Genomic DNA, 23,515 nt, shown 5'->3' with positions numbered 1-23,515 from the left:
CAGACCCTGGTTGGAGGGCAGGGGGAGAGGGAGGTAGAGTTTCGTCCATGGCTTTGTTTCCCAGTTCATTGTCCATGCTGCTGCTGCTGCTGCTGCACCACTCTGCCAAAAAAATTTTTTTTAAAGTCAGGTGCCTCTCCTTCACCTGTCTCCCCCACAACCCACTCCTTTCACACCACTTTTACAACCCCAGGTGTGCAGCTTCATTTTGCAGCTATTTATATCTGAGAAAAGAGGAAAGAAACAGAAGCTGGATAGTGGCACCGCAGGCTGCGTGATGATGTCAGTGCCAGTGTCGTCATATTTCCACCCACCAAAAAAAAAAGAATAAAAATAAATAGGTAGGCCTCTATGAGTGCTGCTCAGTCTGAACCTGCGTCCCGGACTGCTGTTGCGTAACAGACGTATCCAGGCGGTAGGTTGGAAGGTAAATCGTGTTTACTTGTAAGGGAGGAAGGGAGGGAATGAGAGAGAGGGAGCGGGGTGTAGAGAGATGGAGCGGTCGGAGGGGGCGTTCATCTGCTCAGTAGCTCATGGATTCAGAGCTGGCAGCGGTACAAGGCTGCTGAAGCTCTGTGCGTTGACAGAGGACCGTTTTCGGTTGAACGTACCTAAGCGGTCAACCTGGACTAACGCGGCACGTTTACCCGGACACGTCCTAGTCCCACCCGGTGTCTGCCGCAGAGGTCTCCAATCGGAGCGGACCCCGCAGGTATGGTTGCTGGTAAATGGATGATAACAGCGGCTGCTATGCGGCGGTACTTTGCGCAGTGATCCACGCGTGGGGACGTTTATCGCTATACCTGTGCCGTCTGTGTCCAGGGTTCACAGGGCTACATTCGCGTTAATTCAACAACACGTTTACCGTGATCGTTTTACTTTTTGTGTGCGTTGTGACCGTGAACAGCTTACCGTCCCGACCCGTCTCGTGGAGCGCAGAGACAAAGCGGCGATTTTTTTATCAGTTGGAGCCATCACGGTTGCTTGCCGTTACGACGGTCACGTACGCAGCTCTTCGTGACCAACGGTAGATAACGTCAGCATGTGATTGTAATACATACAAAATCTAGCGCCAATTAAACCCTTTATCTAATTTAAGATGTATTGATTATGTAGACTTGAAACTCTAGGTTGCTATGTTACAGTTGGCTACTTGCGGATAGGCTGCTTAATAACCTCATATGTCGGGTTGTAACGTAATAAGTCCATAGGAGGACCCACCTACAACGGCAAAACTACATTACTAATGTATTTAGTGTTGCGTAAAAAGTAGACCCTTTGATTCGGTCCCGTAACGACCCCAGAGCTTGAAAATGATATTATTGTTTGTCTCTCCACTTCACCGGTCGTGTGATTCAACCAGCTTCTCGAGTTTCCTTTAATTTGCATGTCAAACCTAAATTGAAAAGTGGAAATAACGTTGGTGAAACAGCAACAAGTCGGGTACTATTTCTCCAACTTGGCCACCACTGGCAGGTGCGCAACGTGTTGTGTGTGTGTGTGTGTATGGTTTATTTACGAGGGTTGTCTAACCTCAACATCTAGGCAGGGCCGTGGCACTACAAAAGGATTGTGGATTCACCTGTTCCTCATCACGCAGCCAGCGGAGGGAGAGGGCCACGCCTCCCACTGGGAGCGCACGGGCAGAGCTGCTCCACAGTGCCAGTTGGATGTAACGCAGAGCGCACCCATACGACTCCAATTCAGAAGAAAAACAGCACACCCTGATCCACTGACAAGAGAAAGAAAGAAAAAAGAAGGAAGGACGCTATTCAACTGTAAAGCAGCTCAAGAGAGATTTACTGTCTGTTTTGATAGTGTGTTTTCAGAGAAGATAGTTTTTTGAAAGGCTGTAACAGCACAGAGGGTGATCCATGGCTGCATGCCTCAGTGTTGTGTAGTCTATAAATGGCTTAGTTTAATGGCTTATCTTGTACCAAAACAACAACACCGTTTTAAATTGACAGTGCAGTTAAATAATACTTCCCACAACAGACAATCCTCCCAGAATAGTGGAAAATAAAAGCTTGAATCAAGACAAACATATGAAGCAAAAACTCACTAAGACACAATCCGTTCCTAAGCTGGACCCTTTTAGCTGTGATATATACATTATAAAATGATTTATTAAGTTGTAAATATGCAACAATAACATCCATGTACGAAATAATAGGGTCTAGTTAATTTTTTTTATAGACATACAATCTGTCTGCAAATTCAGTCCCTGCCACACAACACACTAAACACAGCGGTTTTTTTTTTTATTGTATCCAGCTGTAACAAAGTGAGAGTCTCGGGTTGAAGTGGAGCTGCGGTTCACTCCCTGTAGCAGGCAAGCTGTTTACGCCCGTAATCTCTTTCTCCCTGAGAGTGTTTTCGTGGCTTGGCGTGGTGTAGCCGTTATTTCAATCAGTCACCAGACTCTCTATATCTCAGGGTGTGTTTTTTGCTGGGGGAGTCTGCGAGAGTGCTAATTTGAAGTATACTCACAGTTATTTACTGGATCTGTGTGGACAATGTGCGTTTAGGAAGGTAAACCTCCTGTCTACGGTCACCTGTCGTACGTCAATATTTGTAGCTTGTGTTCCCCCCCCCCATTGCGTGCAGCGCGTGTGTGGCATACACACAGTGCAGTTAAAGGGCCTCACCCTTAAAGGCTGACCTTTGATCTGTGACTTGCATGAAGGTGAACATCAGTCAAATATATATATTTTTTAAGCTGGACGTCCGCTTTAAATAAGGATCAAACGCATCCTTGATTGGTTCTGGAGCCTCTTCTCTTCCTTCAGCTTGACCCCAGCTGTGTGGGGGGGCCGGTTGCCTCAGTGGAGTTTTGACACACCCCCACGCCCTCCCGCCTGCCCGCCCGCCCACACTCCCGAGGCGGTGGGCCGCCACGAGAGAGGCATCCTTAACAGAAGTTGGTTTGTGTTAAGAGCTAAATGGACAGCAGAGGTGACCGCCCGGAAAAAAACATGCTGGAGAATCTATAAGGCATTTCTGGAGAGCTCACAGTTCTCCTCATTTATAAATCTACTTCATTTAAACTGAACAGCATTCATGAATTTTAATTTGTTATAGCTATAATTTAAATTGTGGGAGCTGTTTGCAATCCATATGTTATTTGAAGGTGTGGAATTTTTAACGGTCGAACCAGCGACCTCCCCCCACTGCCCGCATACCAACATAACCGCACACATAGGCTACTCCCTCACCCTCCTCCCCCCTCACACCCCTCACTCCTTTCCTCTCCCGGTGTCTCACGTACACACACATTCACACACATACACTGCTTCACAGTCTCACCTCTCTCCCTCTACATGGCAAACAAGTTACACATCTGCATGGCAAGCAATTCTCTCAGCTGGTTTATTCCAGTCTCTTTCTGTCCATCTTCACTGTCACTGCAGAATCCCTGCTTCTCTACCTCTCTGGACAATATTTCTTGTCTATTTTTGGGGGAAAGATTTGCAATCTTTTCTTATTTCCTCCTGTCAGCCATTAACGAGCTCTTCCTCTCAGCTGAGTCACGGGTGACTTTGACTGTGAAATCCTGGTCATGAGCCACCTCGACATTGGATACCACGAGTCGACTCAGGTATGGGACGCTCCGTCAAAGACACGGCGTTCTGATCTGTCCCTCCAACACTTTGGTCCAGATTGAGATATCTCAACAGTTATTGGATTAATTTGCCATTAAATGTTGTGCAGACATTCGTGGTTAAGCTAATTTCCATCAGCCTCAGCTGGACTTTGTGTTTATGAGCAAATGTTAGCATGTTAACACTCTATGCTAAGATGGTAAACATCCTGTTTGCATTGCTGTTGTGGGCATGTTAGCAAGCCGATGTTAGCATTTGGCTAAAAAGCACCTCTGCGCTCAATTACAGCCTCACATGTCTGCAGACTGTCATGTTTAAATACTTGTGCTGATGTAAGACCCGATAATAGTGAACAATACTTGTTTTGATATCTTTATTTGAGGAACATGAAAACAAAAAATTCTGCAAAAAACAAAAGAAGCCACAGCTCTCAAATGTTGCAAGCAGCTGTTCAAGGTCTAACAATGTGCAAAATTGTGATTTCAATCAGGAAATATCTGATTAAAGAATAAGTAAACTAAATTGAATAGTGTCTTTAGCTATTTGACAGTTTTCTATATACTCTGTGCTTCATAACCAAAGAAGTATTGAGGTGTGATACCCAGCCCAAATGGAGACATCCTAAAATGAATGGAAATGTTGCTGCCAGGCTGTCTGGAATGTGTCGGGAGAAGAGAGAGAATGTGCAAGAAAGAGGGAGATTCTCCAAAACTCCCTCTGCCTGGTTCTTCATGTAAAGTATACGGACATGCGCTGCCCATATTAATACATCAGTGTAGACATGACATCAGTACTGCACTGATTAACTGATTAGTAACAGCTGCTGTTGACCGAGTCATGTGATTGTGTAACCGGCAGGTCTATACTGTGGACAGGGAGTTTATAGTAATCTTCAGATTGTCGCTGGGCTGCTGTAGGCTACTAGTGGATATTATGTGTGGGCATTTCCTGCTCTGGATAAAGAACGTATTGTGCGGGAGAGAGTGACGACATCGACACAACATGCGCACCCCAGTGCACATGAAATAATGTGCGCCTCTTCCCTCGAGGGGCTGAAAATGATTTTTTTAAAATACTCTGACTGACCGTGCACCCATCTGCAGAGGGACATGCTGTGTGCTCCGGTGGGCTGAGGGCATCCAGGTTTCATATTCAAGCCAAACACCAAATCAGCTGATCACACTGATCTGGTCTTTGAATGACACACATGGTGGGCTATTCCTGGCCTGTAATTCAGCCTGCTTAGAGGAGCTGCCAATCAGCCTACATTTGTTTTACTTCAATGGAAACTTGTAGTTAAATTGTCTAACTCCAGTCAAGAAAAACATTTTTTTGGTGGGGAACCACTGCTGTGTGTGTGGGTTTGAGGCTCATGTGTGGAGATTGGATTAAAGTTGACAGCGTTTCGAAAAATACAGCGGCAGAGCGTTTCCCTCCTCTCGCTAAATCTTATTTGGCCCAACGTGTTTTTAGGCTCATTAATCGCAACTGCCTACCTTCACACACACACACACACACACACATAGGATGCACGTGATGGATTGTGTTGGATCAACATACTCGTGTGTTTACTCAAAGACATTTCTCAATACACGGGTTGTTTATCTCCGGCTGCCAGAAGCTGCGCACCTGCAAGTTAACCTCGGTGGGAAAAGGTGAAGTGGGCTCCGTTTCTCCGCATGCCTTCCTGGACAGGCTGCCATATCGGCGCTTGGACCACAACAAACCCGTTAATCCCAAAACACAGTTTCCTCGTGACTCTTTTTCACAAATATTCTGCTTCTTAGTTTCTGTCAGTTTACATCAACTGTCTGTCTGTAAACTGACTGCCCTCACGACTTCTCTCAGTCTTCATTTTGTCATTTTTGATCCCCTCAATTCTCGCTCCACTGTCAGCTCCATTACCGTCACCGTGCCTCCTCCGTCTTCTCCGCCCACTCCTGCCTATCCGTTCTATGAGCGTGCCCGTTTTATTTCCTTTTCTCCGCATTCTTACATCCACCCTTATCTCCCTATCTTCAGGGCCCTCTTTCAACACTCGCAGGAGCATTGTTGAAACAACTCCAATTAAACGGGGGACAAGAGGAAAAGAAAGAAAGAGGGGAAAAGCACGGATTAATCAGAGGTCGGATTGGCCAACGGCCGACTAGATTGAGAGCAGAAGAGGTGCCTGAGACAGGAAGGAAAATAAACACTGAGGCTACTGTGAGTGGGTGGACATTGAGATATACTACCTCTTACTATACTCGTCATCCAGCTGCTGTTGTGTAACACTACCAACACCTAGTAAACAGGTTGACAAAGCACTGACGAATGCAAGACAAGCTCAAACACAAAGATTGTCTTGCACTAGTCTACATTTTCCTCACAGTCCTGCAGCGTTCTCTGTGACCTCCTGCTTGGCGCACACATACACACACACACACACACACGCACATGCTTTTTTTTTTTCATATGCTCACACAGATTACTCACATCTTACATGAGCACGAAATGCACACGCCAACCGTGGTGTGCAGCTGTGAATGAACCATAGGTGAGTCATCAGCAGCAGAATGAATTCGGCCATAGGCGCTGATTTCTATTTTCTGAGCCTTTCCTTCTAACGTTTCAGCTGAAGTTTCGGCGTGATCCTCGCTGTTTCCCAAGGTTATCTCCCACTGTGAGTCACAGGCAGAGGCCGGTGTGGACATGGGAGCTTTATGTAAGTCAGAGGCTCAAATAGTAAAAGAAAAGGGGTGTTTTGTTTTTTTGATAACAAGTGCATGTTGAGGGGATGCGACTGGCAGCTGTTTAGCTAGATGACTTGTGAGGTTGTGTAATCCTCAAGGGCCCGGGGGTCTCTCCGTGTCACTGGGCTCTCTGAGCTTCACCACACTACAGCTGTCGGCTCCTGGCATCCATGACTCAAACAGAACAGGCAGAAACGGGGAGTAGAGTCCTGCTGCTTGGAAACTTTGGAAGAGAACAAAACTGTTATTCATCCAAAGAACATTTTATGGCAGAGATAGTGAGGGGAAAAAAAGAAAGTGAATGTGTCCATCTGCCAGTGAATGAAACCATCTGTGACTCCTCTTGTTATATCTTTTTGACTTGATCGTTTTGATGGTTTATGTAACTTATAGGGGAACTCTTGCCTTTGTGTCTGTGTGCGTCGGCGGCGTATGTGCCATGTATTTCGAAACCATACGGCGCACCCTGTGTGTCCGCCGGTGTCATGCTGCTGGAACCTTGTGGGAGTTTGGTTGACCTGCCCTCTGAATCAGCCAAGCAAGGCTGCGGCATGCTCTGCTCAAATTAGTCTTCATTGCAAATTCTTACTGATTTACATTTATTTATTTTATTTTAAATTAGCCATTCTATACAACCAGAGGCGTCGCCCCCTGCTGGCTATTAGAGAAAATGCAGTTTTAAGACACTGGTCGCCGCCGGTATACGTACCCAAAGTTATTTTTTATTTATTTAATGAAATGTAAAAATGACCTGTTTTTCTCTGTCAACAGCATCACAGTTGAAGGATGGTGTGACACACAGACAGACAGAGAGACAGCCAGAGGGACCAGTCACCGGCGCTCACCACTCAGAGCATGACCATGGCTCCCATGTCTCTCCTATTCCTGGGCTTCCTCCTCTCCTTCCTCCATCCCACAGATGCCCAGACCATCATTGGCTCCTCCTCCTCGTTCTCTCCTCTGGACCTGCCTTATAATTCATCACCTCCACCTACCAAGCAGACCGCTAGATTCTGGCCATCTCTGCCTCCCAGAGGGCGTAGCGACGTGCCTATCAGAGCTACAGTCCGAGACAGACAGACAACCACGAATGCAGCGCTACAGGGGAGACGAGTGCCCCGTCCTACCGCACAGTCCACTCCTCCTTTTATATCCGCACTTTCAACGCAGAACCTAAGCAGTGGGCCAACTGTAGCTCAACCGACTGCCTCCAGGCCCAGGACTGATACCGCTAGTTTAGCAATCAGCAGGGCTTTTGTAACGGGAGATGATACAACAAAAGGCTCAACTCCTCCTCTGCCCACTTTGCCCTCCGCCACCGTCGCTGAGTCTGCAGGTGATGAGCCAGTGGCAGCAGGAAAACCAGAGGAGGGATCTCTCAGAGAGATGGAGGATGATGATTTGCTGGAGTTTGGGTCAGGTAGTGTTCCAACAGTGATGCCCGTGAACGAGGAATCACCCCTTCCTCTGTCAACAGTTTTTGATGAAATGGCTCAGTATCAGCCGCAGACGGCGATATCTAAAGTTCCTGATGTAAAAACACCACCACCAGACAGTCCGACCACGAAGCCGCACCTGTTTGTGCTCACAACAGCCAGTAAAATCTCCACCACGCCAAAGACTGAGACCAGAGCCCCACCATCCCCTGTGGCAACACGGGCGCCACCTCGGACTGTAGTATCAACAGGTGAGAAATCAATGGATCATGACAGCAAGGTGCTGTTGAGGTCAAAGTCTTTACACCGTGTCGCAAATGTCTCTTTTCCACCTTTCTTTAGGTAAACTCACAGAGAACACTCCTTCCACCGTCAGAGATACTTCTTCTTCTACTACATCATCCAAACCCACTATAAACTATAAACAGCCACAGACTGCAGAACAGCCAGTCGCGACACAGCAAGCGACAACCACATCTACAACCAGTACGCTTACTACTACACAGGAGGCCGTGAGAACATCCTCCAGAACAACACGTCGACAAAATAAAACAGCTCAACTGGGAAAAAACACAGCCAGCACAACTGCACAGTCGTCAAGGACAGGTAAGAAATGAAGGTCTTTAGTTTTAAAGTGTCCTTTAATCCTATCTGATGATTCAAAATGGAATTATTTGTGCAGCTGGAACTGTTTTTTTTACTGGAAGAATCTGGAAAAGGCTTCAAAGGAGGGGAAAAAACAGCAGAGGCAGTTTTCCGTGGAAAGTGGGGTGGTAGTTGTGTGGGGTAGACACAGCGAGGGGAAGAACGTATGAGAAGGAGGTGAAAAGGGGGGGTGTGAAGAGCGGGCCGGTGGAATCGCAGCCATGCAAAGAGATACACGAGAGGAAAGTAGGGTCTGAGAAAGAGACAGTTGGGAGTACAGATGAGAGAGTAGATGGGGCGGGTGAAAGTGTGATGGAAGAAAGGTACAGGCATAGAAATGCAGGGAGTGTGGACGGTAATGAAAACCAGATGCACGGAGACGGCATGAAGGGAGGGGAGAAAAACGTGGATGGAAAAAGGAAAACGCGTGACACACGGAGGCGCATGAGCCGGTCTCTTAGATACCGCCAGAACAACATATTAATGACTTTTCAACATTCACTCCCATGAGCACAGTTAAAGTAAGGTTCCTTGGCAGGTCATCTTATTAAAGTCCTGCATCAATGGTAATGGTTTGTACTGTATGCTTTTGATACACAACACTTTTTGATGGTTTTGTAAGTATTTCAGATCCATAGCTCATTAAATAGATGCAGAGAGGCGAGCTAGAAATATGGTAAAGGGCCCGAATGTACGCAAAGGGGACAGGAAGGGGGACATGGCTAGCCAGATAATACTATGAATCATAATAATGACGATAGTACCAAAAAAGAGAGTAGCAAATTAAAAAGAGGGGGGGGGGGGGGGGGGGGGAAGTCTTTTACATGAAAAACACGAGAAATAATTGCTTAAAAATCAGTCTTTGTTGGATAAGTGTTATCGGGGTCCCACATTTTAGATAGCATGTTGGATTCCCCCTTATAGTTGTATATCACAGTTTATATATCATGGTGTATTTGTTTTTCCTAAAATGTCAATATAGGCTTCTAAAGGGCTGGTACTGGTATGGCAACTGCATGGCAGCTATTACTGTAACTTTACTACAAGGACACATTCCACATAGTTCGCCTCGAGGTAATTAAGTTTATTACGAAAAACAATGAATGAACATAGAAGAATACAAAACCCTTTCTCCTTGCTCAACGACTCACTTGCCCGTTTGCGGGCGACGCATTCTTTTGCTTTGCTCATATTCCAGAACGAGTGTTGATTTGAAGATCACTTGTAGCACCACCCCTTGCAACCACTGCCGACATAATTTAGAGATTATAATCTTCTGCTCGTTGAACCATATCCATGTACGGAGGCTACACCAGTCTCTCTTTTTATCAACTCCTCCTCTTTGTTATGTGCAGGGCTATCGGCTATTTCTTCGTCAAACAAAGCAGCATGAGTTCCGCCTGGGCTTCGAAGCAAATTTTACACAGAGGCCAAACGGTGATGCCATGAGTCCCAAAAATACTTTTTCCCCCTTAAACTGACATTGGGAATCTATCTATTGGGTATCGACTGAGTCTGCAACTCAGTGGATACATTTTGTTTTATTTTTTTGGTGAATCAACTTCCCAGAATCAACAAACACCTGAATAGCCCTTGTTAAAATAATTAGGTCCTAAATGTTGTAAAATGCACTAATAGCTGAATCCAGAGTTACTTTTCTTCCTCCGTTCATGTGAATGAGGCTGGACGGCGGGCTGGGAGGCGGGGTTAAAGTAAACGCCAGTGCTTATGCTCCATGGGCTCCATGGGCCCCATAATCCGGAAGGTCCGGGTATTTTCATCTGAATTCCATACTAAGAAGTCAAACTTTTTTTGCTTCATGCGCCGCTAAGTAACTTTCATAAGAATAAACTCAGCGCCACCTCTCACGCTGTATCCAGACCTCTCACTGCGTCACCATTGTGGAACACTTTTTCCAGATGATTCGCTGGCGCAGGCAGATGACGATGAATCCTGCGACGATTTGTATTACAGTGTTGTTGATACATTTCTTTTTTAATGGGCTCAGTCAAAGTTGCTTTTTATTGGGTTCAATATGGCTTCTCTTGACCTCGGACCAATGAACCCTCTGGAGTGTTTTGAACTGTTTTAAATGATGTCTGGCATTGAAGGATGATGAAAACATCTGAACCAGTGCCCCTTCCCAGGTGCTGCCATCTAATTTGTTGCCTAGTATCCGCAGTCAAAACGCAGGGAAATATCCGTCCACATTTGTATCGGTGTCATAAACACGTGATTGTTTGTCATACGAGATGGAAGAGGATGTTAATTTTTTTTGTTCATTGCACCGTGTGGACATATAAAGCAGTGTAAGCAGAGTGTGTAAAAGAGAAAACTCAAGGGTAGGGGTAAGTGCATCCAGCTGTGAAACGTGATCAGCACATCTGGAATGTGTCTGGATCTTGCTCCTGTAAGAAGAAGAAGAAGAAGAAGAAAAAAGGGGTTCGAGGGAAGGAAGTAAAACATACCTTTATACAAATAAAGAAGTGTGTCTGTGATCTGTATGCAGTGCTCGTCTGTGTGAGTCTGAAAGTGAAACGTGTGTGTGTGTGTGTGTGTGTGTGTGTGTGTGTGTGTGTGTTATAAGAGGGAGGGAGCCAGGAACTGAAAACACATGTTGGAGTGAGTCATTAGTCGTTGTGTCAGCTTTATGCATGGCTCCTACATGGTGAGGACAGGTTTAACGTCCTCCTAATGGCTGACAGTTTGAGTGTTTTACCACTGATCATGTTGTTACACCATCCATCAAGTTTAAAAGTTTAGGTTTAGACATAGTTAAAGATAGATACCCTTGACCTACAACTGTTTCTTAAGTGTCTGCTGTTGTCCTTTAAAATACTTTAACATTTTTTACATCTTCATCAGTTTATGATGCTCAATATGTCCTTTTTTTATGCTGTGTGTTAATCTTTACATTTGAGTAGTTCTTAAAGCGCCCAGTGATGAATGTCCCCGTGATTATAATGCCGATGGGTGTTTCCAAGGTTTGGCAGGAGGATAAGGTGGAGTGCCTTGAGCAAACTGAAGTATGTGTGTGAGATAATAGAGCGCTGCAGGGATGCAGGAAGTTGGCATCGCACCGGTTCCCTCGACAAAAAGCCAATGGGATTTTTAAATCGAATTTTTATGATACTTACGAGTTTTGTTCAGCAAGATCATTTTCACAAATGAACACCAATTTTATGATGTGTTTATGCGTGGATGCAATCTGCAGATGTAAAATGCTAACGCTAGGCTATAAACGAACTACACTATGGTCACATGAGCACGAGTACTAAACTCAACGAGGCTGTAAAGGTGGACTATAGTCCACTTTTAAGACACTTAAAAGCTTAAAAATTGGGATGTTTACTGACATATTTTATAATGTAGAACAAATCTCTTAAACTTGTCTTAACCACATACCTTATTTCAGGCCTCTGACCAAAAACCCATTGACTTCCAGGCAAGGGAACCTGAAGTGCAAAAATGCTGACTCATTTCCTGGTTTTAGGACTCATTCCTGCAGCGCTCCATGAGATGCCACATTGTCAAGGTGTTGTCTTGTCCATAAGGTAGTTATGTATTGCATAACACTGCAAATTCAAACAGAGAGTTTTCAGGGCTGCTTTGTGACACTGTTTGGTGTTACGTAAAGTAGATGTTCTCGATAATTATATAATCTAATCCAATTAATCCACACAATTACTATTCAGTTATTCCGAGGAGATTTGCTCAGCATGAAGTCCTTTAATTTATGAATGTAATGTGGATTATGTGGTGGCATAGCTTTCAAATCGTACTGACATTTATAGCGTGTGATGACTGTCATTACATGACCTTCCGAACATTTGACGAAAGTGACATAATTAGACTTTGGCTTGATTGTGTACACATTCTCGTCAGCCTGCATGCTGGTATTAGCTGGTTTAGTACATAAACAAACGCGTCATGATGTGTAATCTCTGCATTTCTGCTTTCTGTGGTTCAGGTCTGTTATTTCTATACTAAGCCATGTTTTGGGATACTTTGTTACAGCTGATGAGACACACTGAGCTGATTGAAAGAGAAAAGGAAGTGATGCAATTTCATTAGACCTTCCTATTTGTATTAAATGTAAACCTGAGACGATGTGTGAGACTGTGAGATCATGACTCTGACGTTGAGCTACACCCCTCTAGTGGTTCTGTATAGTACTTCATTTACTTTTATTCTAAAGCACTGCTTTTTAGATGAATATAATTTATAGTAATTATACTTTTAACATTTTGTTTTCATATATTTAAAAACTGTTTCTCTTTTTGTAGGGACCTCTTCCTTCCTTGCCACCGGTGTCGTACCTGTCGCCCAAACAAGATTAAGCCCCACATATCAGGCTGGAATTGCTCAGACAAACCACTCCATCGTCCTAGGACATCCTCACCAAGCCCCCCACTCTACGTCTAATCCAGCCCCCTCTCCCAGCGACTCTCCCTCCTCTAAAAGCACATTCCTCTACTGGGGTGATCTGAGTCGGACGCTGGCTTTTGCCTGGGAGCTGCATGTCTACGGCTCAGCGAGTCTCTTCCTCCTCCTGTTTGCTGGAGCGGCCCTCGGCCTCACCCTGTCCCCTGGAGCAAACTGTCCTCATCGGGGGGCTCTTGCACTCGCCAACGCTCTGCTGTTTCTGGCCGGAGGCCTTAGGGCAGCTCTCTTACTAATAGACCCCTATGGCACTCGGAAGTTCCTTCCTCGCCCCGCGGTTACGGCTCTCTACAACTTGCCTCTGCACCTGCTGGTGTGGACACAGGCTGCCCTGGCACTACTGGCTTTGAGGGTGGCAGGAGTCAGCGTGTTGCCTTCCCCTATGGAGCGTCCTCCTCTGGTGGCCGTGTTGGCTGTGTTGCAGTGTACGCTGCTGCTGGCGGCTGATCTGCTTTCCCCGGCCCTGTCCCCCGTGGTGCCCGTCACCTTACAGGTCCTGTCCCTGTGCTGGGGCCTGGCTCTCTGTCTCGGCTTCCTCTGCTATGTGTTTCCACGTATACGTTGCCCTTCTGTTCCCCACCCTGGAGTCCCCGAGGAGGCCAGGAGGAAGGCTTGGACAGGGAGCAGGAGGATCGGGGTGATTCTGGGGAGAGTGCTGGCAGTGTGTGCGGTCCTGGGAGCGCTGTGTTGTGGGCTGCATGTTCACGCCACCTTATGGCTCTACGGACTGCTAGGAGACTGGACGAGCTTCAACTGGGGATGGTGGCTGGTCCACTTCTGGGCCCGGCTCCTGGAGCTGGCCTGGGGGTTCTCCCTTCTACTCCTGGGTTCCTGGGTGTTCTGGAGGCCTCAAGGTTGCCGTGGAAGGGAGGAAGGTGGACCAGATGGCAGAGCAGCAGGAGACCTGCCATCCCCAGGGCAATCTACAGGCTCCCCTCAAAGACACACCTGCTGGTCCAAGATAGTCCAGAGCTTAAGGGGGAAGCCCTGTCGAAAGTCTGACAGTAATGGGGTGGGAGGAGGGGGAGGAGGAGGAGGAGTAGGAGGAGGACCACCACCAGGGGAGGTGCCTAACAACTGGGCTGGCCAGGAGCGTCCTGGAGCGGACATCAGCAAGAGTCTGATCAGGAACCAGAACCACGAGCTGGCTGGCGCCCAGCCACGCTGTGTCAAAGACAGCAACCGTGAACGAAACCACAGGGGCCACTCTGCAGAACGAGGCGTATCTGGCGGCTCCACAGGCTCCCTGCTGAGACTGCAGGCGCTGGGTCGGCCTCCGCAGCGCTCAGTGAGCGGCAGTCTGGATCAGGATAGGGACATTTCCCTGTCTCTTTACGAGTTTGATTTGCGACCCCCGTCTCCCATTGACCTGACCCGCAGCATCGACGAGGCCCTGAACAGGGAGTACCTGCTCGGAGGAGTAAGCTTGTTTCATCCTCTGAACCTGACCTCACAGACCCCTTCCCCGGGGTCAGGGGTCAGCCAGGGGCCTTGGCTCCGCAGGAACAGTGATCCCCAGATGCTCTCTGAGAGCAGCGATGCCCCGACAGAGTCCTCCATGCCACTGGGGGGCAGCATTCTCAGCAGTGTTCCGAGCAGGCAGGTGACCGCTCCCCCTACTCCCTCCCACCAGGGTCACCGGTGGGCTGGGAACGAGACGGGGAGCGTTCCCTCGTCAGTGTCCTGCCCTGTGTCACTGCGTCCCTCCAGGACATCGACGGGGAATCTGGGGGAGGATGGCGTGGACGACACACGGCCCTTCATCACCCCGGACTCGGAGAGGGTGCGGGGGAGGGCTGGGAGGCCGGCGGGGTCACGGAGTTACCTGGAGGTCAGCCGACATGACGACTCTGCCAGCGTCAGCAGTGAAATCATAGATCTATGAACCAAGCCTTGGACATGAAGACCAATAACATCAAACACACACATTTACCAAATACTGTTCCTGACCAGGACTTCAACAAAATTAAGAAAAAGATGAGCAATGAACTGCCTAATATTAATTATCTTTAAAAGAGATAAGTATTTCAAAGTTTCTCTCGGTGAAGACCTTAAAGGTTAGTTGTCTTTTGTGGGTTTAACAACTGTGTTTCTTGAACAAATAGGGCATAACGTTTAGTCTGAAGCTGGGAGATAAAGCACAGATACTTTCCATCTCTTTCTCACACACACACACACACACACACGCCTGCATAACACTGGCATAACTCTTCAGCACACTGGGACCAAACATACATTTCAAGTCAACAACTCTCTAGAGAGCCCCTTGCTTGTGACGGGTGTGAAAGGTGTGACGACTTTATGTCTGGAGTTTCAATAAGTTTGAAGGGTAAAAAGACACATGTGGCTCCAAGCGTCTGTAGCTCCCATTTCTATTATTTCTGTGGAAAAAAACAAACTGCATATCAACCAAATGTCATTGCTTTCATAGAGTTAATTTGCTGTCTTCCATATTTCAATATGCTTTGTGATGTAAAGATGTGCCATACATAACCTCGGTTGGTTCTGTGCTGTTTTTACGGTTCTTTAAACCCATTATTTGGGTCAACTCTCGATAGCGTCTTACCAGTATCATAGTGACTCAGCAATAGATTACTACTTCTAAGCTCTTAACGTGCTGCTGCTGTTGTTGTCCATGCTCCCTTGTATGTTAACGTGAAGCTGGTTTGCATAAAGAGGCAGGCAGTTGAAGACGGCCAGAGACATGCGGACACTTGCTTGAATGGGAAACTGTCGCCGAGGCTTTTAGCGGTGGCTGAACTTCACAGTGAGGTTCAAGCGTTCGTATCATCCTGATGTTTCGCTGGAGGACAAAGCTTTTGCATTCAATAATTATGTACGATTATAGCCTCCTGACTGTATTTTCACAGGATCTGACTAAGAATATTAAATCATAATCAGTTGCATTGAACCAATTCAGACTGTTTGATATGTTAACTATTTAAATGCTGCACAGCTTTGCACCACACGAGACTGGCTTGGCATGAACCTCAGATCTCTTATAATAGAACTAACTCAATAACGGAGCACTTAACTGTAAGCCTGAGCACTAAACTGAAGTATTTTACTACTCAAGAGAAAAATATCTTTCAAATATATGATGTATAAGCAACAATGTAAATAACGTTATTTTTGATGTTCATGAATAAAGGTGTATTTGAAACATAGCTGTAGTTGTTACTGTGAGAGACAATCTAAAGTGCTATTGCTGATGTGTTGGAGCTGTTGTTCTGCGGGAACTTGGGATTGGGATCTGTTTAGGACCTGCAGAGTTGTGGCATTTAATACTTCACTGCAGAGGTCATGACGTTTTATACTGCTAATGAATTTTCAGTTATTCTTTATTTTTGACCTGGCATTAAGTGATGACGAAGGTCTATTATTTAACTTGACTCTGTTTGATGATCCCGAAAAATAGCCCCTCTTCAGTCTAATATTTGAAACATGTTGTTCCAACATGAGATATCCAGTGTTCTGTGTTCTCACAAAATGATTACTGAAATGTCATCTTGGGTTCCTGTTTTGAATAATGATACATTACAAGAAGTGACGTTTTTCCAAAGTGGATAAACATGGTTGTGGAATCAAACTTGATTCATGCCTCTGTTCCTGATGAGAGCCAGTCCGGTTACCTCAGAGTGACTCTCCGTACCTCCCAGTGATGTGAGATGCTTGACTTGTTGAGTATTTACAGTACAATGGCCTTGTGTTGTCTACATTCCAATGAACCTGTGAGATTTCACTGTATCAGTACTCGCTGTTCCCTCTTTTACTTCATGACCAGGGTGGTACCTCCAGCACCCGTAGTATTGTCCCCCCAACAAAGCTGAACGTGCCATAGAAAATACAATCGATATGCCCCTCCAGTCTGTCGTCACAGTGCAGAAGTACAGTGTTAGATTCATTCATTTATTTTGCTCATTCAACTTTTGTTCTTGTATTTCTTGCTGCATTTTCATGTCTGGATTCAAATAAAAATGAGAAAATGTGTTATTATTTCTGTTTATTATTTATTTGCGTATTTCACATAATGATTAAAATGAGCTAAACAACATGCTGAACTGTGCGAAATTGAAGATACATGTTTTTTTTCCACATATTTCACACAGTCGCCAACTTTTCCTGCATTAAAAATGAATAGCTTTCTCTTTTTCTCTCCATTCTCCCTGTATATGCACTGGAGGAATCAATTGGTTTCCACATCACACCAGTTATAAACTGTAGCAGGATTGTTTGCAAACTTATTTAGAATCATACTTGTGCGTTCACGTCTTAAAACTCAGATTTCAGGTGAGCACGGAGAAACTTTCCCCCTTCAGCAGACCAATGTGAAAACGAACTCTGAACATACATCATTCTGCAGGCTGAAGGTGAACCATGGATGGATTGATTATCTACATGGTTATTCAGCAACAGAGAGGATTAAACAGTTAATTCCCACAGATTGCACTGTATTAATAAAACAAGGATTTTTTTGCATCTTAAAAAAAAGAAGAAATTCTGAAAACTCAATTCAAATCATAATTGTCTTACTGCAAGTAATTACATGCCGGAGTTTCACATTGATATCTAGTTACAGTTTTGACTCTTTTAACGTGTAGTGTCTGCCCTTAATCAAAGCCAGGCCTCTAAACTTCTGCACGAAACTGCAGTGTAGGATTCTTCATTTTCTGCTTGTAGTCCTCGTCAAACTGTTCGCTCTGGGCCACAGTGAAGTGATTCTTCCAGTCACCAACCTTCCCTGCAGCACCACAGAAAAATCAGACAGGTATTTATAGCTAAAGGTAGAGATCTCATTGCGTGTCATGTGTCAATATTCACTGTACCTTTTCTAATGAAGGAAGACTTTTTGAAATCCATCAATTTGAACTTTGAATGGTTGACCAAGTCGTTCTTTTTCATGTCATCAAACTGCACTCTGCGTGTAATCATCTCTTTCTCCTCAGACGAAGGAGACAAACCAAGAAAGCAGCAGAGGTTGTCTATTTCCCGTCCGCAATCCTGGAAACATGTGGTCAGGAGTAAAGTATCGCACTAGTAACACCTACAGCAGTGTTTTGGAAAAACAACGAGATTACCTCGACCAGATCTTCGTAGAACACGTAATGGAGATTTGGATACGTCTGTTTCTTCTCCCACCAGCCGGTCACATGGTCGTACCAGGATCCAAACACCACTGAAGCAACAGAATAATAAATAAGAACACTTGTGGAGTGCGGAGGAAACCTTCAATAAAAGCCAATTTAGTACAGTATTTCCTACTCTTTTCCTCCATGAATCTCTGGAGGTAGCTGCTCCAGTCTCCAGGCTCTGGGTGCAATGAGGTCATGCCTTCAAAATGGAAATAAGACACCACGCTGTCCTTTGCATTGCGGGCCACGTACACGATCTACACAACAAGAAAACACTGGCATTAGTTGGAGAGCATGTATTGCATGAAATACATGTAATTTGTGTGATAAGTGTTTATGAACAACAGATCATAAGTCAGCTGTACTTGTAGTTGGAGGCATTGGATGTCGCTGTTTTGTAGCGGTTTTGTTAACTTAATTTACTTAAGTACAATTGTCAACTATTGCTATTGCACTTAAACAGTATTAGTGACCTTGCAGTTTTGCTCCAAAAAGGACTTTGGCAGAAACTGGACTGGAAGATGAGTCCTGATGATGCGAGGAGATGTGGAGAGGTTGTCTACCTGGTCTGTTCCATAGACTATGGGTCGAGAAGGCCCTGATCCTGCACATGATAAAACAGTTTACATGTCGGTGAATCATGTGGTAAATACAACACAATACAAATACAACATTTAAATATCACAATGATTATAAATGCACCAATTTTCATAAAGTTGTTGCACACTCCCTGGCACACAAGCTCTACGATACAACACAATGAAGTGTAATTCATTGTGAGGAATTTTGTTTGCTGATTTATGCAAAAGGCTGAAAATGATCACCATGGTATAAAAGTGTTTGCATGTTTGAGAGACATAAAATATGGTGAGTATGTGATTGTTAATTCAACCTTGCTCCAGAGAAGGGAAGGCAATCTCCAGATTGAACACCCTCGAATAGAGAGGGATGGATTTCTCGCGCTCTGGAAGTGTCTGACCAAAGTACAGCAGGTCAAGGATGTAGGACATCCAGGTGGTTCCTAAAGGAAAGACGGAGGAAAATAAAATAGATAATGTAATAAACCAAATGTTTAATTATGATAAGATAAGTACTGATCCTACTGTATAAAGCAAAGAACATCCTGTTCATGTGAACTGACCTGATTTGGGGTATGTTGCAAGAAGTATATCATCTGGCCTGGCCTGAAAGTTTTGAGTATTCTCCCAATTATCTGTATAAAAGTGTGTCATCCCGACTCCGTGGAAATCAAATAGTTCTGGTCGAGAATCCATCTTTAAAATAAAACAGATTAAAAAAAGAAAGGACTGAAAACATACAAAACACACGATCATTGTGTATTTAAAAACTATGTCAGGTTGTCTTTGAAAATTGCTTCGACAGATTCATTTTTAAAATACTAAGTAAAATAATTTTACTCATACTCTTCTTGTCCAGTGAAAACAGTGTATCTCCAGATGTTGAGATTTTGAATTGGAAGGATTAAGTGTTTCCGTTATGGAATATAGTATTGATCCCACTGTGAGCATATTTTGTAAAGAAAAGTAACCATCAGATAATGCCTCATTTGCATAATTAAAACAAAACATTTCAGAAAACTCTTTGAAGAACACTATGTAACATTTAGGGGTATTAATTGGCAGCAATGGAATATAATATTCACAACTATGTTTTAGTCAGTGTAAAATCACCTTAAAGTAAGAATAGTGTTTTCGTTATCTTAGAAAAAGCTCTTTATATCTTCCGCGGGTCGTCTTCCACGGAGTACGCCGCCATGTCGTAACACCATGTTTCTAGAGCAGCCCAGAACAAACACGTTTTAAGTCATCTGAAGGCAGAAACCATGAAGACTGACCGAATCCCGGTAATAAAATGCTAAATGATCGGATATATATTTCTACTTAGTATATATATTTCTACGTAGTATAGTAGAGGTAGTATAGTATATATTTCTACTTAGTTTGATCTGAACTCAGTTGAACTTTACTGTGTTAGCGCACATGCCCAGATGTATCTTTATTATTGTTCACCCTTGCCGGCGCACAAAGATAACTGTAACTGTGTTGTATGAGAATGTTACAGTGCCAAGGCCGTCTTCATTTGGTTGCTGGCTGTTTGTTTTTCATCGTTGTTTCTATCAGTCTGAGAACAAAATGTCTGAGACCAAAATGTCTGTAACCACCCACCCACCGCTGCTCCTTCTGTATAAAGCAAGTGTGTACACGGGGTTCTTCCTCACTGAGACTGTACTCATCCTGTTGTGATGAAAACACAAATTCTTTATTTCATCAGTAAAAACTCACGCAAAGCGGGTATGGGATTTTCTTCCACCACAGTAGACATTAAGTGTAGCTTCAACAGCTAGTGTAGCATAGACGTGCTAACGTGAGTTAATCATGTGCCAACGTCCTCTGCTAATGTTAGCTCCACAAGTTTTATGAAAAAATATAACAGTTTGGAAACATGTATCTCCTTCCAACCTCTCCGGGTAACGAGTATCACTATTACACAACGTTTAACAATGACTAGCTCCAAATCAACACATTCTCACTCCAGACTCCTCTAATACAGACGCTAGCAGTGGCCCTTAGCTTCAAACAATGATGCTCTGTAGTCGCCCTCCAGCATTAGTTCTTAAAATAAACTTCCTTCTTCACAGGAAGTTAGGTTTAATGCAGCTGTTGTGTAGACTTTCACTTCTGACAAGTGCTGCAAATAAATGTATGTTAGGTTTAATAGAAAACCAAAGAAAATTGTCAAAAAAAAAGAAAAAGCAATTATATCCAATAGTTTCTTTGCATTTCTGGTTCACTTCTGTCAAATATTGTCCAGTTGAGGTATGTGCCTAAATGTTTTACCAGTTAATCCCAGTTGGCAGTTCAAATAGCTTAGAAAATATGAACTCAAGTCAAACAGTAAGAATTTGCCAAATAACTTTAAAGTGAAGCACATTTTAAAACATATATTTTTTTGTGAATTTTTCAGTTTAAAGTAGCCCACTTACCCTGCTGAGAGCGTTTGGTCCAAAACAGTGTCTGTGTCCGAATCATCCACAATGAAGTCAGTTTGTTGTGTTTTTTATACTGTGGCTTGTTGCACAACTACCTGACAACATGAAGGCGTGATCAGGACCTTCACTCCTCTCTATTGGTTAATGCTGTGTTCACCTCTCTATTGGTTAATGCTGTGTTCACACTCATAATTCATAGGCTAACCCCCCTCACTATGGTCAACAGAAAGAGATCTGTTGATGTGCAGCAGACTTTAGATTTGCTTGATGCATTGAGTGAGGAAGAGTCTGATGGTTGTGGGGGGGGGGGGGGGGGGGGGGGGTTCATCGCTGAGCAATGTGACTGTTGTGAGTAGCATAAAGGGACGGCAACTATACAATTTTGTTTTACAATCCTGTGTTGTAAAATAAGAAATAAATTAAACTTGGACCCAATACCTTGAAAATAAATGCATTATAGTCCAGTTCGCCGCCTACATTTTATCCTTTGGCAGCTTTAGGTAGCGACCCCTGGTAGTTCAAAGAACAACTGTGTTCCTGTAAAGACGGACAGGTCTTTATTTACTTCATTTTAAGCTAAATCAGCATGTGTAGTTTAATGGGAAATTATTGCTTCGTATATATATTTCTACTTGGTATAGATATTTCTACGTAGTAGAGTAGAGGTAGTATAGTATATATTTCTACTTAGTATAGATATTTCTACGTAGTATAGTAGAGGTAGTATAGTATATATTTCTACTTAGTATAGATATTTCTACGTAGTATAGTAGAGGTAGTATAGTATATATTTCTACTTAGTTTGATCTGAACTCAGTTGAACTTTACTGTGTTAGCGCACATGCCCAGATGTATCTTTCTTATTGTTGCAAAAGAAGAATTCAGCCTTGCCGGCGCACAAACATAACTGTAACTGTGTTGTATGAGAATGTTACAGTGCCAAGGCCGTCTTCATTCTGGTTGCTGGCTGTTTGTTTTTCATTGTTGTTTCTATCAGTCTGAGAACAATATGTCTGAGACCAAAATGTCTGTTCTTCCTCACTGAGACTGTACGCATCCTGTTGTGATGAAAACACAACCTCTGGTTTTCGGTATTCTTTATTTCATCAGAAAAGACTCACGCAAAGCGGGTATGGGATTTTCTTCCACCACAGTAGACATTATGCATAGCTTCAACAGCTAGTGTAGCATAGACGTGCTAACGTGAGTTAATTATGTACCAACGTCCTCTGCTAATGTTAGCTCCACAAGTTTTACGAAAAAATATAACGGTTTAGAAACATGTATCTCCTTCCAACCTCTCCGGGTAACGAGTATCACTATTACACAACGTTTAACAATGACTAGCTCCAAATCAACACATTCTCACTCCAGACTCCTCAAATACAAATGCTAGGTCAATGGCCTTGAGTTCGGCATTTAGTCCGTTGCAATCTTGCTTTTTTGCAACCAGTGAACAGAAGTGACCATATATGGACTGAGGAGTGATGTAGAGATGCCGTATACGTCATTCACAATGTAGCCCCGCGCTAAAGCATACCCTGCTTTATGGTCTATTTTACTCTAAATGAGACCATAAACTCATGTTTACAATGTCTTTAGAATTGTTTTTCATATATTTTAACAATTTTATGTGTAAACCTTTTATATATTCCAGTTTGAATTCATTTGTTGAAATTTAGTTACACTTAAAATGTAACTACATAATGCATGTTTTCTGTAGAAGCAATATTTTCTGTTTCTAATTCTTTTTAAATGGACACCACTTTCAGCTCTATAGTCTTCATGAAATGTGCCATATAAATTAAGATTCTATAGTAACTTTGCTGTTGAAAACATTAATGTTGCTGCTCTACAAACAATATTTATATATACTTGAATTATAAATTCTAATCCTATTATGAATATATATGTTTTTAAAAGCAGTTATTTAGTTACGTAAAGCAAAGTATTGAGAAGAGTAACTCTTAGTTGTACTACAATCCTAAGGCAAGGCCAGTTTATTTGTATATCACATTTCAACAACAAGGTAATTCAAAGTGCTTCACATAAAACTATTAAAAGCATCAAAACATAAGGCAAAAGAAAAGGAGATTTAAAAACAATTAAGAGCATTCATTGAAACATTAAAAACAGTCATTAAAACACTAAAAAGCAGTGTAAGATATAAAATACAGTAGTGAAATGCAGAAATGCAGGAAATTGATTAATATCCTTGAATATGGTTCAATTAAAGGCAGCAGCAAACAGAGAAAAGATAACCCTCGCTACCTGAGGGCGACTGTAGTTCTCCAACATGCTTGGAAAAGGAGGGGTGATCAGAGGATCATGTTGTTGCTTGCTGTCTGCAACCTCATCAAGATGCTACTAAATCTTACACACTGGACCTTTGATTAAAAACTGATTGTCTTACTGCAAGTAATTACATGCCGAAGTTTCACATTGATATCTAGTTACACTTTTGACCCTTTTAACGTGTAGTGTCTCCCCTTAATCAAAGCCAGGCCTCTAAACT

General features: G+C 43.7%; 2 protein-coding genes across 7 annotated transcripts; one reads left to right on the top strand and one right to left on the bottom strand.

Moving 5' to 3' along the window:
* The first annotated feature begins 13 nt into the window (after positions 1-13).
* On the top strand, positions 14-16,854 carry LOC142959090 (uncharacterized). 6 transcript variants are annotated; one of them, XM_076100270.1, is made up of 5 exons: positions 448-712; positions 1,546-6,306; positions 7,106-8,021; positions 8,113-8,376; positions 12,702-16,854. In XM_076100270.1, exons 3-5 carry the CDS (start codon positions 7,190-7,192, stop codon positions 14,741-14,743), a joined length of 3,138 nt encoding a protein of 1,045 aa, XP_075956385.1. In that variant the 5' UTR covers positions 448-712; positions 1,546-6,306; positions 7,106-7,189; the 3' UTR covers positions 14,744-16,854. The 6 variants fall into 6 exon arrangements, with proteins under 6 accessions (XP_075956417.1, XP_075956409.1, XP_075956385.1 ...); XM_076100302.1 differs by lacking the exons at positions 448-712; positions 1,546-6,306 and adding an exon at positions 14-415; XM_076100294.1 differs by lacking the exons at positions 448-712; positions 1,546-6,306 and adding an exon at positions 14-427.
* A 158-nt stretch (positions 16,855-17,012) lies between these two features.
* LOC142950653 (cytosolic sulfotransferase 3-like) lies at positions 17,013-19,264 on the bottom strand. Its single transcript, XM_076092220.1, has 7 exons — positions 19,132-19,264; positions 18,883-19,011; positions 18,464-18,588; positions 18,121-18,247; positions 17,937-18,034; positions 17,685-17,859; positions 17,013-17,599 (listed from the first exon to the last, which is right to left on the bottom strand). The coding sequence occupies exons 1-7, from the start codon at positions 19,262-19,264 to the stop codon at positions 17,487-17,489; spliced, it is 900 nt and encodes a 299-aa protein (XP_075948335.1). The 3' UTR covers positions 17,013-17,486.
* Between the last annotated feature and the right edge of the window lie 4,251 nt (positions 19,265-23,515).

This window comes from Anarhichas minor, unplaced genomic scaffold (genome assembly GCF_050575085.1).
Source record: "Anarhichas minor isolate MPS153535 unplaced genomic scaffold, ASM5057508v1 ptg000003l, whole genome shotgun sequence".
Lineage (NCBI taxonomy): Eukaryota > Metazoa > Chordata > Actinopteri > Perciformes > Anarhichadidae > Anarhichas > Anarhichas minor.
The sequence above is the reverse complement of the archived record's forward strand: the minus strand, read 5'-3'. Positions and strand labels throughout refer to the sequence as shown.